This window comes from Physella acuta, unplaced genomic scaffold (assembly GCF_028476545.2).
Source record: "Physella acuta isolate Inbredline_101_S28 unplaced genomic scaffold, ASM2847654v3 ptg000831l, whole genome shotgun sequence".
NCBI lineage: Eukaryota > Metazoa > Mollusca > Gastropoda > Physidae > Physella > Physella acuta.
The window spans coordinates 261,352-277,061 of NW_026732349.1; the positions used below are offsets into that span (position 1 = coordinate 261,352).

Here is a 15,710-nt window from a genome sequence, read left to right on the forward strand (position 1 = left end):
ACACGTAGTCTTCACTAAGAGGGAAACGATGTCCATCCCGTGACTAGCGACGTCATTTAATCACAGTTGACGATTTTTATCATTCACTGAGAAACATATACCCTCCCCCCCCTCCCCCCCTCCCCCCCCCCCCCCCCCCCGGGCCACAAGTCTTCCATCTGTCATTTCCTGACCGCCTCTTGTAATCTCTAATCTTATAAAATGTCACCGTCGTCGCTGTCTTCTCAGTTAGGGTTAACAATTAATGAACTGTCGGACTGATATTATGTTCTGTATTTTTAACACAGACTAATTTTTACCCCTTCAAAACTATGACACTTTGACTAGAAATTTAAAATAAAACCACTTAAAAAAAGAAAAAAAAATCACTGGTCCATATGAAAAGTAAAAACTTTATTCCTTTGTTGAACTCTAAAAAAAAAACCGCTCTTAGTTTTTATATATCCCCGCCATAAAATTGGAACCAACTTTTAAAAAAAATAAGCTCTTGAACTCCAGCTTAACCCAGCATTATCGTTAAAAAAAATTTGGAAAAGTTTTTTAAATTTTAAATTCTTTTCACCATACTTCTTTTCCCTGCTCGAATCTTTTTTTTTTTTCAAATTACATCTTTTTAGAATAAATGCTGCTAGTTTTCATTACCATTGTACAAAACTGATCCGGACAAGGGAGTGAATAAGATTGTCGCCCTTGCCTGCTAACAAAAAAACCCACTAAAGTCCCATAACTCCCAGCAATAAAAGGGCCCACAACTCGTCTCCCTTTTTTTCTCATTGAAAGCCAAGCTAGCGTCTAATCTTGGTTTTAAAACCTTCACCCCGGAAAAAAAATTTACGGTGTGGCGGAAGTTTATCCCAGGGTAGATTGTGTTACAAACGTCCGCCATCTTAGTCCCAGTGGATAAGTATCACTCATCCACCGCGGTATCCATCAAATCCAGGCAGTGATATCCATCAACGTTCGGTTATGCGGACGTTTACAACAGGTATTTTCACCGCTCCGGGCCGCGGGTTTTCGAATGGGGCGCGTCTCACCGCTGCACACGAACGGTAGATTCGGCTAATAAAGTCACTGTGCGGACCTACAAGGGTATCACCGTATCAGGGGAGACGTTTTATGTGGTGTGGAGAGTGTACACCCCCACGTGACTTATGCCGTCACGTGGTTGGTATTGATTGCTGGCGGTGTTTAGAGAAACACGAGCAGTATTGATAGTGTCCGGGACTTAACTGTTGTACTAGGAGGTCTGTGTTCTTAGCTGAGTTTTGCTGGAAACTATGGGAGATGGTGCCACTAACTGGACCTATTGGTGCTGGATACTATGGGATATGGCGCCACTAACACGCCACTAACTGGGTCTGTTGGTACTGGATATCATGGGATATGGTGCCACAAACTGGACATGTTGGTACTGGATATCATGGGTTATGGTGCCACTAACTGGACCTTTTGGTGCTGAATACTATAGAAGAGGGTGCTACTAACTAGACGGAAGTTGGACAAATTAAACTGCTTTGATGGCCACTTAATATTGACATACATATAATGTGTGTGTGTATATATATATATATACATATATATATATATATATATATATATATATATATATATATATATATATATATATATATATATATATATATGATCCTTTGCATGATTTATACCTTACAGTCTGCACACTCGAGGGAGCGGGTATCGCCAAGCTGTCTCCCCCAACTCCCGGGTTGTGCGGTGCAAAGGGCGGTAACACCTCGCAGTGACACCATCAAAGGGGGATAAGTTTCCTCTCACTCTCACACAAACAATGTTGGTATTTAAGATGCCTAGCGCCCCTGTTTACACATGGAAGTTGTCTTCTCTCTGTTATTCCAGCATGGAGTCCTCAACTTCTCCCCTAACCCCCCCCCCCCCTCTCTCTCCCCGAACCCTCCCCCCCCCCCCCATCTTTTTTGTTCCCAGGCTGGGGAATTTGGGCCACATTACAGTCGTCAACTATGTGTGTAGAGTAGGGAACAGAAATTGAATTTAGATGAAAGAGAGAAAAAAACAGTTTTGATTGTGTGACTTGTTGTCAGACGAGAGACTAGTCGTCTGCTGGATTAATTCTAGTTGCCGCCAGCCTGCGAATGGAACCGTTTATTGCGTCATCAAAATATGATGGGTAGAATTGCGGATTACAACTCAGTTTGTTGAGTTACCTCAACACGTTTGGAAAAAAAATTGTTTTAGTGTGTTTTGACAATAAAGAACAAAAAAACTCCGAAAAAAAAGTTTGTTTAGTTTTGTTTTAAAGATGACTTGGACTAAAACACCAAAATGCTAGGAAAAAAAAGTTTGCTTTTAAAGTAACCTGCAAAATCATTCCTAAAATCTAGGATTTTTTAAAATGAAATGAAATTAACTCACTAGAGATTATTGTTTACTTGACTTAGAACTAAAACCCAAGGGATTATTGTTTACTTGACTTAAAACTAACCCTTAGAGGTTATTGTTTACTTAATTTTAAAAAACAAGAGAAAATGTTGATGTGACACTGACTAAAACAAAACACCCCAAAAAATCTGCCGTGAACTTTAACCTCCACTCTCGTCTGGTAGTTCTATCCCCAGCAGACGTGTGACGTAGTGTTCCCCATTATGGTTCCTCGCCGTCTCCTTGACGTCTCTAATTTAGACCAGGCCTGTCTTTGATTCCAGCCGGCAATGACTGTTTTGAGGTGATCTCCCCCCCCCCCCCCCACACACACCCCTGTCTCTCATGGCACTGTAATGGAAGGTTTTCATCCCCCGTGGGTCCTCGTGTTTCTTCGCGCAGTTTGCGCAGTTTATCAGCGCCGTGAAACGTGTAGGTGTTGCCAGCAGTTAATGGCCAAGGGGATAAGATCTGCTTTTGTTATCAAAACTTCCACTGTTAAAACGTCAATTCCATCTCTGGCTTCCCCTCTTTCGTTTTCTCTCTCTATCTCTCTGTCTTTCTATTTCCTTTCTCTCTATATATATCTCTCCTCCTCTCTCTATCCATTTTTCTTTTTCTCTTTCCCTCTTTCTCTCCGTCTCTTTAAATATCTGTTTTTCTCTCCGTATTTTAACATGGTCTTTCGTCTGTTGCTTATCTATTTTTCTCTCTTACTATCTCATTATATTAGTTTCAGTCGTTCTCTCCTACATTCTCCTCAGAGGCGTAGCGACCCTCCCCGGCGCCCGGGGACAAACTTTCGATTTGCACACCCCCCTCAAGATTTCGGTTTGCACCCCCCCCCCCCACCTTTCAAGATTTCGATTCCGCCCCCCCCCCCCCCCAAACTTTTGATTTGCACCCCCCTCAACCTTTCAATTTTTCCAACCCATTTTGGCGCCCACTAAGGTTAGCGCCCGGGGACATGCCCCCCCCCCCGCTACGCCTCTGATTCTCCCTCAAACACTTTCTCCCTATTTCCTCTCTATTTCTCCCTGCTAGTTGTCCCCCCCCCCACACACACATAACACGTTGCCTTAAATTAAATGGCTTAAAATGTTAAACACTGAACAAAGCACTATCATATTTACAAAGATTTATTTCGATTCTTTTTTTTAACACGTTTTTATTAACTCAGCTTCGCGTGTGTTTGTTGTTAAAATTGACATCGAAAATTAGCCCACTTCTGATTGCTCTATAGATCTGAAATTTGGCATGTAGGCTACTTTCGCCTAACAATTTCAGATGCAATCATAAAAACTAGCAATTAGAGACCGTAATTAGCTTAATTTAATTACGCCCCAAGGACCATAAAATTGAGGACATGATTTCTAAAGATACCGACAAGACTGGAGGCCTATTGACACAGTTACTTCGGCCCCAATCGATGTGAGCGCGCTGGCCGTGATCGTATAGTGGTTAGTACTTCGCGTTGTGGCCGCGACAACCCAGGTTCGAATCCTGGTCGCTCAAGATTTTTAGTCCGTGTATTTATAAACACTTAGTCAAGTCATACTTAATCAAGTCATTAGATAAAGTAGAAAATAAACTATATAAAAAACTTTTTTAGAAACCACGTTTTTCATGTGTAGCAACGGACTAAAAGGGAGAAAATAAAATACTTAAAAAAATCTTTTTAAAAAACCACGTTTTTCTTGTGGTCTAAAAAGTAGAAAATAAATTTTCATACATTTGATGACAAAAAACGTGGGTCGGGCAGATGGGTCGGGAAATTTGATGGTGAACGTACCCACGTTTTTTGTCATCAAATGTATGAAAATTTATTTTCTACTTTTTAGACCACAAGAAAAACGTGGTTTTTTAAAAAGATTTTTTTAAGTATTTTATTTTTCTTCTTGAAACCTCTCCATACATAAGACGTGATATTTCAGTTATACCTTGTCTACCTGATCACGTGGTCTTAAGTGAGAGGCTATTGAGTTGTTGATTTGTATTTGCATAAGCTGCATCTGTGCATCCTGCCTCTTGTTCGGTCTCAAGCACTAGTCTATAGGGCTGTAATGTCATCTGTCTTGTATGTGGTCCTACGCCTGTCTTGTATGTGGTCCTACACCTGTCTTGTATGTGGTCCTACACCTGTCTTGTATGTGGTCCTACACCTGTCTGGTGTGGTCCTACACCTGTCTTGTATGTGGTCCTACACCTGTCTTGTATGTGGTCCTACACCTGTCGTGTATGTTTTCCTACACCTGTCTTGTATGTGGTCCTACACCTGTCTTGTATGTGGTCCTACACCTGTCTTGTATGTGGTCCTACACCTGTCTTGTCTGTGGTCCTACAGTGTCACCTGTCTTGTCTGTTGTCCTACAGTATCACCTGTCTTGTCCTACAGTATCACCTGTCTTGTCTGTGGTCCTACATCTGTCTTGTCTGTGGTCCCACAGTGTCACCTGTCTTGTCTGTGGTCCTACAGTGTCACCTGTCTTGTCTGTGGTCCTACAGTTTCACCTGTCTTGTCTGTGGTCCTACAGTATCACCTGTCTTGTCTGTGGTCCTACACCTTCTTGTCTGTGGTCCTACAGCGTCACCTGTCTTGTCTGTGGTCCTGCAGTGTCACCTGTCTTGTGTGGTCCTACAGTGTCACCTGTCTTGTGTGGTCCTACAGTGTCACCTGTCTTGTGTGGTCCTACAGTGTCACCTGTCTTGTCTGTGGTCCTACAGTGTCACCTGTCTTGTCCTACAGTGTCACCCGTCTTGTCTGTGACGGTGTCACCTGTCTTGTCTGTGGTCCTACATCTGTCTTGTCTGTGGTCCCACAGTGTCACCTGTCTTGTCTGTGGTCCTACAGTGTCACCTGTCTTGTCTGTGGTCCTACAGTTTCACCTGTCTTGTCTGTGGTCCTACAGTATCACCTGTCTTGTCTGTGGTCCTACACCTTCTTGTCTGTGGTCCTACAGCGTCACCTGTCTTGTCTGTGGTCCTGCAGTGTCACCTGTCTTGTGTGGTCCTACAGTGTCACCTGTCTTGTGTGGTCCTACAGTGTCACCTGTCTTGTGTGGTCCTACAGTGTCACCTGTCTTGTCTGTGGTCCTACAGTGTCACCTGTCTTGTCCTACAGTGTCACCCGTCTTGTCAGTGACGGTGTCACCTGTCTTGTCTGTGGTCCTACAGTGTCACCTGTCTTGTCCTACAGTGTCACCTGTCTTGTCTGTGGTCCTACAGTGTCACCTGTCTTGTCCTACAGTGTCACCTGTCTTGTCTGTGGTCCTACAGTGTCACATGTCTTGTCTGTGGTCCTACAGTGTCACCTGTCTTGTCCTACAGTGTCACCTGTCTTGTCTGTGGTCCCACAGTGTCACCTGTCTTGTCTGTGGTCCCACAGTGTCACCTGTCTTGTCTGTGGTCCTACAGTGTTACCTGTCTTGTATGATTTCCTAAGGTTTTTTTATTTTTATTTTATTGCTCTATTTTTTTGCCCAAATGGATTCAATCCCTGCCCTTGTCGTTAAACCCATCATCTGGTTTGTAAGATATAGTTTTGTTACTTCCAAAAATCTTCCATTAAGATTTGCTGTACAAATTCAGCTGTTCTCGCAAAGACATCAGCTAACCATAACATACATTGTTTTTTATACCAACGAAAATAAAGAGAAACACATTTTATTTGGTTTATTTATGTTTATTTTTATCTGGCCATATCCTTATTGTGTGTTGTTTTCACAAAGTGATTGCAAGATTTGTTTAAGCTGTATACATTGATTTAATGGGTAACAGCTATCCCGTGGCTTAGATATCTTTATGGCGACCATAGTTCTGTTATTTCAACAATATATGTGCATTTTTATATCCGTTTTATTTATGGGTCCGCTTTTTGTCTCGCAATGTAACGTTGTTTAAAGATGCGAGATGTATTCTTATAACTGATCAAAGTTATTCCAAAACAACAATACGTTATCATTTTGTGTTTCGTCTATAATTCTGTCAATGAAGAATATGCCACTTTATTGCTAAACACCTAACACTGGAAAAAAAAACATGCATAAAATAGCCGTCCATTCTCCCTTCGCCGCCACACCCACCTTATAAAAGCAGACGGGTGTATCGTTTGGTTGCTCGGAGTTTTCAGGATCCTGGCATTCCGGGACTCTCTCCGGGTAGATCGTCTGTCATTGCATCCTTTCTCCTCGCTGGGACCCCGCGCTGGGTGCTGAAAGACGTCTGCGAGAAGTCTGTTTCGTTTGGCCGCGAAATTCTGATTCTTTTGGCTTCCACGGCATCTTCCATCTTGGTTAGAAACTTTCTTTGTAGACTAGGGTTGACCCAGGTATGCTTGATGCTAGTGTTGGGATGGATATACTACTGAATCCTCAACTATATTATATATAAATATATATATATATATATATATATATATATATATATATATATATATATATATAGGCCCTATATATATATATATATATTTATTTATTTATTTATTTATTTATTTATTTATTTATTTATTTATTTATTTATATTTATAAAGGAGTCAGTCAAATTTTAAGCAGCAGAACTAAATGTACCACCAGCCTCCCCTTCCCAGCTCTCCACCCATATCATCCAGACACCTCTAACTCCCCCACCCATCAAAAAGACGGCGCCCCAAAACACTCAGCTGATCACGCTTCCACCATCCCGATATACCTGCGTCCCCCCCCCCCCATCAGCCCGCCCCTGTGGTGTTCACCCCCCCCCCCCCCTCCCACAGGTATGTGAAATATGTGACTCAACTTATCAGTTATTCGCTAGCAGAAGTCTGAACTCCTAGTCTCATAGTCCTGATACTGTGATAGATAAATAGACTTTATTACCTCCTCCGACCCCCCCCCCCCTTCCATTGACTTAACACATTACCCCGACACTCGACGCGTGAGATCTTCCACACACCAGGACCGGAAGCGCTCCTGTGACGTCAGTTTGGCAGTGTCACATCTCGTAGCTAGCCCTATGGTGGCACATTTGTCAAATATAGTTTCTGGGGATTTCCGTACATGTAAATAGGTATTATGTTGCGTTAATCTCAATTCATATTCTATGTCTGAATGCGCGTTGTTTACAGGTAATTTTATTATCTTTTTAACTTGTTCACTAACTTTGTTAAAGCGATTTTAGATAATGGGATCTGGGGGATGTATGTGTAGCTCACTGTTTCAGATGATCAGATTTGTGTCTGTAGTATATCGGTCGTTCGACTTGTTTTTGATAACACATCATTCAATATACAGAGATATACTATGGAAAGATAGCACATCATTCAATATACAGGAATGGACCATAATATAATGTGTAAGGGTTGCTGAGGATACAATTTGTCGAGGCAGCACATCATAGATATCAGTAAAGCACAGTATTTATCTTTTTATGAAAGCACATTATGATACGTATCAGGATAGTACAACCTAAATTAGGATAGAACATCATACAAATCAGGATAGCACAACGTAAATTGGGATAGAACATCATACAAATCAGGATAGCACAACGTAAATTGGGATAGAACATCATACAAATCAGGATAGCACAAAGTAAATAAGAATAGAACATCATACAAATCAGGATAGCACAAAGTAAATAAGAATAGAACATCATACAAATCAGGATAGCACAAAGTAAATAAGAATAGAACATCATACAAATCAGGATAGCACAACGTAAGTTAGGATAGAACATCATACAAATCAGGATAGCACTACGTAAATTAGGATAGAACATCATACAAATCAGGATAGCACAACGTAAGTTAGGATAGAACATCATACAAATCAGGATAGCACAACGTAAATTAGGATAGAACATCATACAAATCAGGATAGCGCAACGTAAATTAGGATAGAACATCATACAAATCAGGATAGTACAACGTAAACTAGCACAGAACATCATATCACTTGTTAGGATTGCGCATCATACATCACACCAGCATAACGCTTCATGCAACATACAAGCAACCACATTACACAACAAGTGATGTTATAGATGGCAATACAACCATCCCCAGCCATGTCAAGGTGTTCTGTTTTACCCAACCACTTCTACCTGAACCTGATAAGCCAAGAGTACTTGCCCGATAACCAGGTGTTTTTTTTTACCTGTTGTTTTTTTTAAGCCAACCGGAAACCATCGAATCATTATAAACACTTATTCGAGAATGCGGTCTCGGGTTAAAAAGACATCCCGAAAATAGTTTGAAGCGACCTAGTCCTAGCATTGCGTCAGAGAGAATAGCGAGAAAGGTACGCAGTACAAGATTCCACAGACAAGGAGCTAGGTGACTGGCTATAGTTAGACACACCAGAATAATAAACGGTCCTAAGTCACCATAAGACAGTTTCCGTGATCACACAATGCCCAGATAAATTGATGTAGATTGATGGCTAACCAGATAAAACAATGGGTCACAGCTAGCTTAACCGCCACTTCAATTACTCAAAACTCCTACCATTGAGGGACGCTTAATTAGCACCTAATTTCTCGAAGATTTCCCAAGATTCACTTTTAAAGTATTTGTCCCCAGGTCCTCATTGACCACACAATCCCATCAAACTACCATCTCATATAAAAGACTACCCTTGTACCACATCAAACTACCTTCTCATATAAAAGACTACCCTTGTACCACATCAAACTACCATCCCATATAAAAGACTACCCTTCTACCCCATCAAACTACCATCCCATATAAAAAAACTGGTACACCATCAAACTACCATCTCATATAAAAGACTACCCTTGTATCCCATCAAACTACCATCTCATATTTAAAAAACTGGTACACCATCAAACTACCATCCCATATAAAAGACTACCCTTCTACCCCATCAAACTACCATCCCATATAAAAAAACTGGTACCCCATCAAACTGCCATCCCATATAAAAGACTACCCTTGTACCCCATCAAACTACCATCCCATATAAAAGACTACCCTTGTACCCCATCAAACTACCATCGCTTAAAAAGGATTACCCTGATACCTCATCAAATTACCATCCCATATAAAAGACTGCTACCCCATTAAACTACCATCCCATATAAAAAACTGGTACACCATCAAACTACCATCCCATATACAAGACTACCCTTGTACCACATCAAACTACCATCCTTTAGAAAAGATTACCCTGATACCCCATTAAACTACCGTCCCATATAAAAGACTGCTACCCCATCAAACTACCATCCCATATAAAATGTCCACAATGTCCACCTCATCCCTACCCCCCCCCCCCCCCACTCCCCCACCCCCTCGTCCAGCCGCACTTACCTTTTACCTGTTTCACCACGCGCTAGAATCTCGCCTTGACCTTGACCTTTCCCTAAATATTTAGATGAAAGGTAAAAAAGCCGAAAAGATCGCCTTGATGTTCAATTAAACCTGTCTCTCAAACAACAAACTGACTCGTCTTCAAATTACGTCAAGCAGTTGTGTTTTTCTTTTCTTTGAACATTTTTTTTTTCAAATGCCAATCTCCCTGTGTTTAAAATTGTTATAGTTCCGGGACATTACCCCCCCCCCTTTTTTTTTTGAGTTACCCTCCGCGGTCATTACCTTTTTGCCATTACCATCAGACCAGTTACCCCCTCCCCCACAGTAATTACCCTGTTTCAAGAAAGCCCGTTTGTTTTTGTTTTTTTTACAACAAATACAAAATTGAGAAACACGACAAATAATGAAAAATATCATAAAATAGTTATAGTTAAACTTATTTTGCTAAATGCTTTATCCTAACATAGTTTCATTGAACACAAACAATATGTGTATACTAATATTATCCACTATCGGTCATAAAAACGCAAGGTGGTTTAAATACAATGTTAATCCAAGGGTTGAAGTCTCGATAATTTTTGTGGTTTGATCAGTTGTCTACAATCACGTCAAATGGTGATCGATTTCTTGGAAAACTGCTCTCTTTAAAACGTAATTAGCGAGAGCTCAATATGTATTAAGTTGAATTAAGCTTAATTAATTAACAATCAATAATTAATTAATTATACCTCTTTCGTATATTAAGTTGAATAAAGTTTAATTAATGATAGCTGTAACATGTACTAATTTGCACTAATGATTCTCCTAACACATTCCAACCTAGCTAATGATTGTCCCAACACATTCAATCCTAGCTAGCTAATAATTGGCCTAACATATTAAAACCTAACTAATGGTTGCTCTAAGAAATTCAAACCTAACTAATGATTGCTCTAAGAAATTTAAACCGAACTAATGATTGCTCTAAGAAATTCAAACCTTAGCAAATAATTACCCTAAATTAAAAGAAACGAAAAAAAAACATTGTTTATCTAGATTAGAAAAACACAACTCCGGGTTCCGATATTTGCATATCAGCTGCCCGGCATCCTTCGGTCCTGATATCGAATCCCCCCTGGGGGATTAAAAGAAAGACAGACTTCTCGGTTGGTGGGTTTTCAACAGCTTAGGTCGACTCTGGAATAAAAACATCCGATTGGTGTTGGCGCTCTTGGAGAGATTACTCCCCTGTACCCAGAGGGATGGGGGTGGGGATGAGCAGCTTTTAATCTCTTAAGTGTGAAGCAATGAGCCTTTTAACGCGACTCGGCAGCTAAGTCAGATAGACACAGATCTATCTGGGCGGATAGTGGACAGTACAGGATGACGGTCACGTGGGTTTGGGAGGAAATGGCCATTGGATGGCGGTGACCTAGTTTCTGTCGGCTGCCATTAGCTGATTGAGATCACTGGTTGACCATGGCTTGACCTGGATATGGCGACTTCTGAAGTCAGTCAGTTTTTTGCCAACTCTGGTTGGTGTGATGGGTGGGTGGTTGACGTGTAATATTCGTTTACGGTTTACTGTAACGTTTTATATTGTAATGTTGACTGTAACGTTCTATATTGTAAGTTTTTTAATGGTCTATACAGTGTTTCCTTAGGCCATATTTCATTCATCTTAAAATAGAAGAATCCACAATTATCTTTGAGCATTCAAAAACATTGTTTTAAAAATTATACAATTTTTCATACTGATTTGTTTAACATTGTACTAGTGGATTCTAATATGACTACGGATAGACTTCATGCTCAGAGTGAAGTTATCAAACTAGGAAAAAAAAGTTGATAAGGATTGCGTTTGAAAACTCATTTTTATGGACAGGAAACCTGGATATATTTTCCGACTAATAACAGAATTAAAAGTAGACATACAGACTTAGTGTGACAGCCATTGGACGGCCAGCAGACACAACTGTTGGACGGCCGGCGGACTGACAAACTATCACAGCTGTTGGACGGCCGGCGGACTGACAAACTATCACATCTGTTGGACGGCCGGCGGACTGACAAACTGTCACTGCCAGGATGTACGTGTGTCGACATGACGTGTCACGTGCTACCATTAATTAGAGCCCTGACCCATCTGACGTCACTCTCGAGGCCACCGTCCTGTCAGTCACCAGGAACTCATGAAACTAACGCTGGACGTTAATGATCGGGACCCTCCCTGCGTAGTGGAACCTTCCATAAGCGGGACCCTCCCTGCGTAGTGGAACCTTCCATAAGCGGGACCCTCCCTGCGTAGTGGGACCTTCCATAAGCGGGACCCTCCCTGCGTAGTGGAACCTTCCATAAGCGGGACCCTCCCTGCGTAGTGGGACCTTCCATAAGTGGGACCCTCCCTGCGTAGTGGGACCTTCCATAAGTGGGACCCTCTCTAAGACGAAACCCCTCTCACTGGTACCCTAAGTGCGACCCTAGTTGTGAGAACCCCCTCTAAGCGTCCCCCCCCCCCCCTCCCCACCAAGTGGCGCCCTACTTTCGCGAAACCCTCTTCAGTGAGACGCTGCTTATGCTGAAGCTGCTTTAAGTAGAACTGTAAAGATCCGGAAATAGATGAGACTAATGCACCCTTGTCAAGAAACGGTGTGGTCAAACGGTAGAGCGTTTGGCTGCTAGCCCGAACGTCTCGAGTTCGGATCTCGGTGCGGAGACTTGTGACTGTATGATGTCCCTGAGTCCACTCAGCTCTGATGGGTACCTGACTAACGTTGGGAAAAGTAAAGGCGGTTTTATAGTGCTGACCACACCATCCATTCACATGCCGAGGTCAAGAAACTACTTCACCTTCCAGATGGTTCGCGCTGTATAAAGAGGAATCTACTACTTTACTAAGAGTACACTTGTCACTAAACCCACTGAATCCCCCTACACCTTTGTTGAAACCAGCGACACTTTTGTACCCAACACATTGACTTGATCGTGATAAATGTGTCTTCTTACAATGTATGGGACCACTACATTCAAAGCTTTTGGTACTAACATTGGTATAAACGACAACAACCGGCACCATTTGAATAAAGCGTGTCGATAATTTTATTCACGTCACGTACATACATATGTGACCCGTATTGTGAACTTCTTGCACCGGCTATATCTGTTTCCACAAATACTTTACTAAAAGGAAATTCGGAATACACCCCCACCCTTTTACCTTCTTTAACTTCGAAGAATTTCTGGAAAACCCAAAAGCTATTAGCACTGATTTTATGTGACTCAAGTATTTCTTAACAACGTCATATTTTAGTTCATATTTTCTAATTTGTGTACTATCCTTCCTATCCAACCCCATCCCCAAACCACCCCCTCTCCCTTCCCAGCAAAACGCTGCTAAAAACGAAAGTAAAATATTTCCTCCTTCGGTTTTTCCCGACGACCAAACTAAGATAACCAAATGTGCAGTAACCGCTAAAAACCATTAGCTCCATTCAATGTAAAATTGTCTTCTTCCTTTCCAATTACCAGCCAATCAGAAGACTGATATAGAACACGTGATTAACTTAAGTTGTTGTTTTTTCCTCAGAGATCTCAGCTATAACAACATCCAATACATCGGGAGGAAAACATTGAAGAGCTCTTCTCTACTGAAAAACTTGTAAGTATTGCCTTGGGTTGGGTTGGGTTTAGGGTTACAGGTGACATTAAATCATTTGAAATGGTTCTTGCTGGTTAGGTTTTGGGTTAAAGTTGTTATTCCCATTTTAATTTTGATTCAACCGAAATTTTAACTCTGGACTTTTTTTTTCTTCTGTTAAATTTTGCTTTCACATTTAGCAAACTACAATAACATTTCTGGTAATTGAATTCTATCGTACCCAGCTTACTTTTATTACCTACTTTATTTATAAGCGTAAATCTAAACAAGAGGAAATGTTTACAAATAGGAAGCATTTCTTGAAAAAAAGCAATGGGATTGTTGTTAAAATATTTAAACTAAAAACATTGTTTGCAAAGAAGAAGATATCAAATGTCTCATCACCTGTGTGTTAGGAGAGACTTAACCAATCAATATAGTGTAGCTACCTGCTTCTGGTAATTCTACACACCTTTACCCTTGGTCGGCTTAACTTTATAGGTAACTCTACCCACATAAACATACTCCGTATGTTGCCTTAAGTCTAGTAACATATCACACATTGATTACCAGACATTTTGACCGAACAGTTTTGCTTTTTATTGAGCTTTTAACCTATATGTAAGATTTCGATTGTGATTTTAATTCTATCTTTATTATAGTTTGATAACTTTTGCATGGGTTTTTAGCATGGTTGTATTGTCTGTCGGCCTTTTTGGTATATCTACGAAAATGCTTTCCTGAGTAAATATTGTTTAGTCTGTAAATTACAATGTTAGAATTGTGTGAATATAAATGCTAAAACAGATGTATAGTGTCACAGTACTTGTTATTGTGATGATTAGCGAACGCCTACACCTGCAAAGTCTAGGTAGAACTTTGATTAAGATTTCGTGTACTGTTACATTCTTAGATTTATTCGTTTTTAACTATATGAGAGCGGTGTTTCTATTCTGGGGGCTGATCTGGCTGCCGTGGGGCATCACAGGTGAGAGAAACCAAAAACCTATCTAGTCCCAGCTGGTTCTACTAAAATTCCTTAATGACAACAGGTAGTTTCTGTATACTCTTAGCTACCACACACGGGCAGACTGTGAGCCACACACACGGCTACAGTCGAGCCTAGACTGTGCCACACGCACACACACACACAGCTACAGTCGAGCTTAGACTATGCCACATACACACACACACACACACAGTTTAACTAATAAAGTTAGCATCACATACACGCACACACACAGCTACAGTCGAGCTTAGACTGTGCCATACACACACACACACACAAACACAGCTACAGTCGAGCTTAGACAGTGCCACATACACATACACACAAAAGATTTAACTAATAAAGTAAGCAGCAAACTCACACACACAGCTACAGTCCCTTTTAGACTGTGCCACATACACACACACATACACAGTTTAACTAAAAAAGTAAGCACCACATACACACTCACATACAGCTACATTCCCACTTGAACTGTGCCACCTACACACACATACACAGTTTAACTAATAAAGTAAGCACCACACACACACACACATACGGCTACAGACCACACACTCATTCACACCTTTACCCCGAACTTAACTATGAAAAAATGAACATACTAAGTAGCCCTACTTTTATTTTAAAATTTCCTAAATACCTAGTTATGACTTATTTCTTGCATCAGTTTCTGCTTTTACTTTAAAAAATTATTTATATCTAGATCTATCCTTTAGATCTAAAAGTATTCAGTAACATTTTTTTTAACATCCCTGACTTCATATTCTTCAAATTCTTTCTGTTTATTTAAAGCCGGAAACCGGCCATAAATTCATCCGTTTCCGGTTACCGACGGACAACAGCGACACGGTGGTCGCCATTTTGTTGGCTTGCCGATGCCGGCGACGTCAGGGCCGTGAGTCCCGGGGACCCCCGGGCCTGTAGCTGCCATGTTTCACGTCACTCGGACGTCTGGGCCCCTCGCTCTGATTTACTTAACCTACCATTTAATGGTTTCTTTCCTCGTAAAGCAGTCGTAGGCCGCGTTCTTTGACCGTACCTCGACCGGTACATTTGGCCGGATGAGTTGACGGCTGTATCCTTCATCTGCTTCGATAGCATGTAGATTTGTATGTGTGTATGGATGTTTGTATAAACTTCATGTATTGATATAAATTGCGTTGTTTAACAATATAGAGCTGGGTATTCTAATAGAAAAAACGTCTGATCTACCCTAATTATATTCTTAACGAAACTGAAAATAGGTGCCCTTTATAATACAAATATCAACAGTTTGACATTGTTATTCATTGTGGTGTTTGTTACAAGTAAAGCAGACTACTTCTTCCTTTCTTTGTTAATGTAAAGTACGATTGACTCGG

At 41.0% G+C, this 15,710-nt stretch overlaps 1 protein-coding gene across 4 annotated transcripts in view; it reads left to right on the forward strand.

Annotated features, from left to right (window-relative positions):
* Positions 1–15,710, forward strand: part of LOC131951840 (slit homolog 2 protein) — a 120,930-nt gene that overhangs the window by 60,446 nt on the left and 44,774 nt on the right. For all 4 annotated transcript variants that reach the window (XM_059314239.1, XM_059314242.1, XM_059314240.1 and 1 more), the window contains exon 6: positions 13,287–13,358. In XM_059314239.1, coding sequence (XP_059170222.1) covers positions 13,287–13,358 — 72 coding nt within the window. The remainder of the gene's footprint in view (positions 1–13,286; positions 13,359–15,710) is intronic.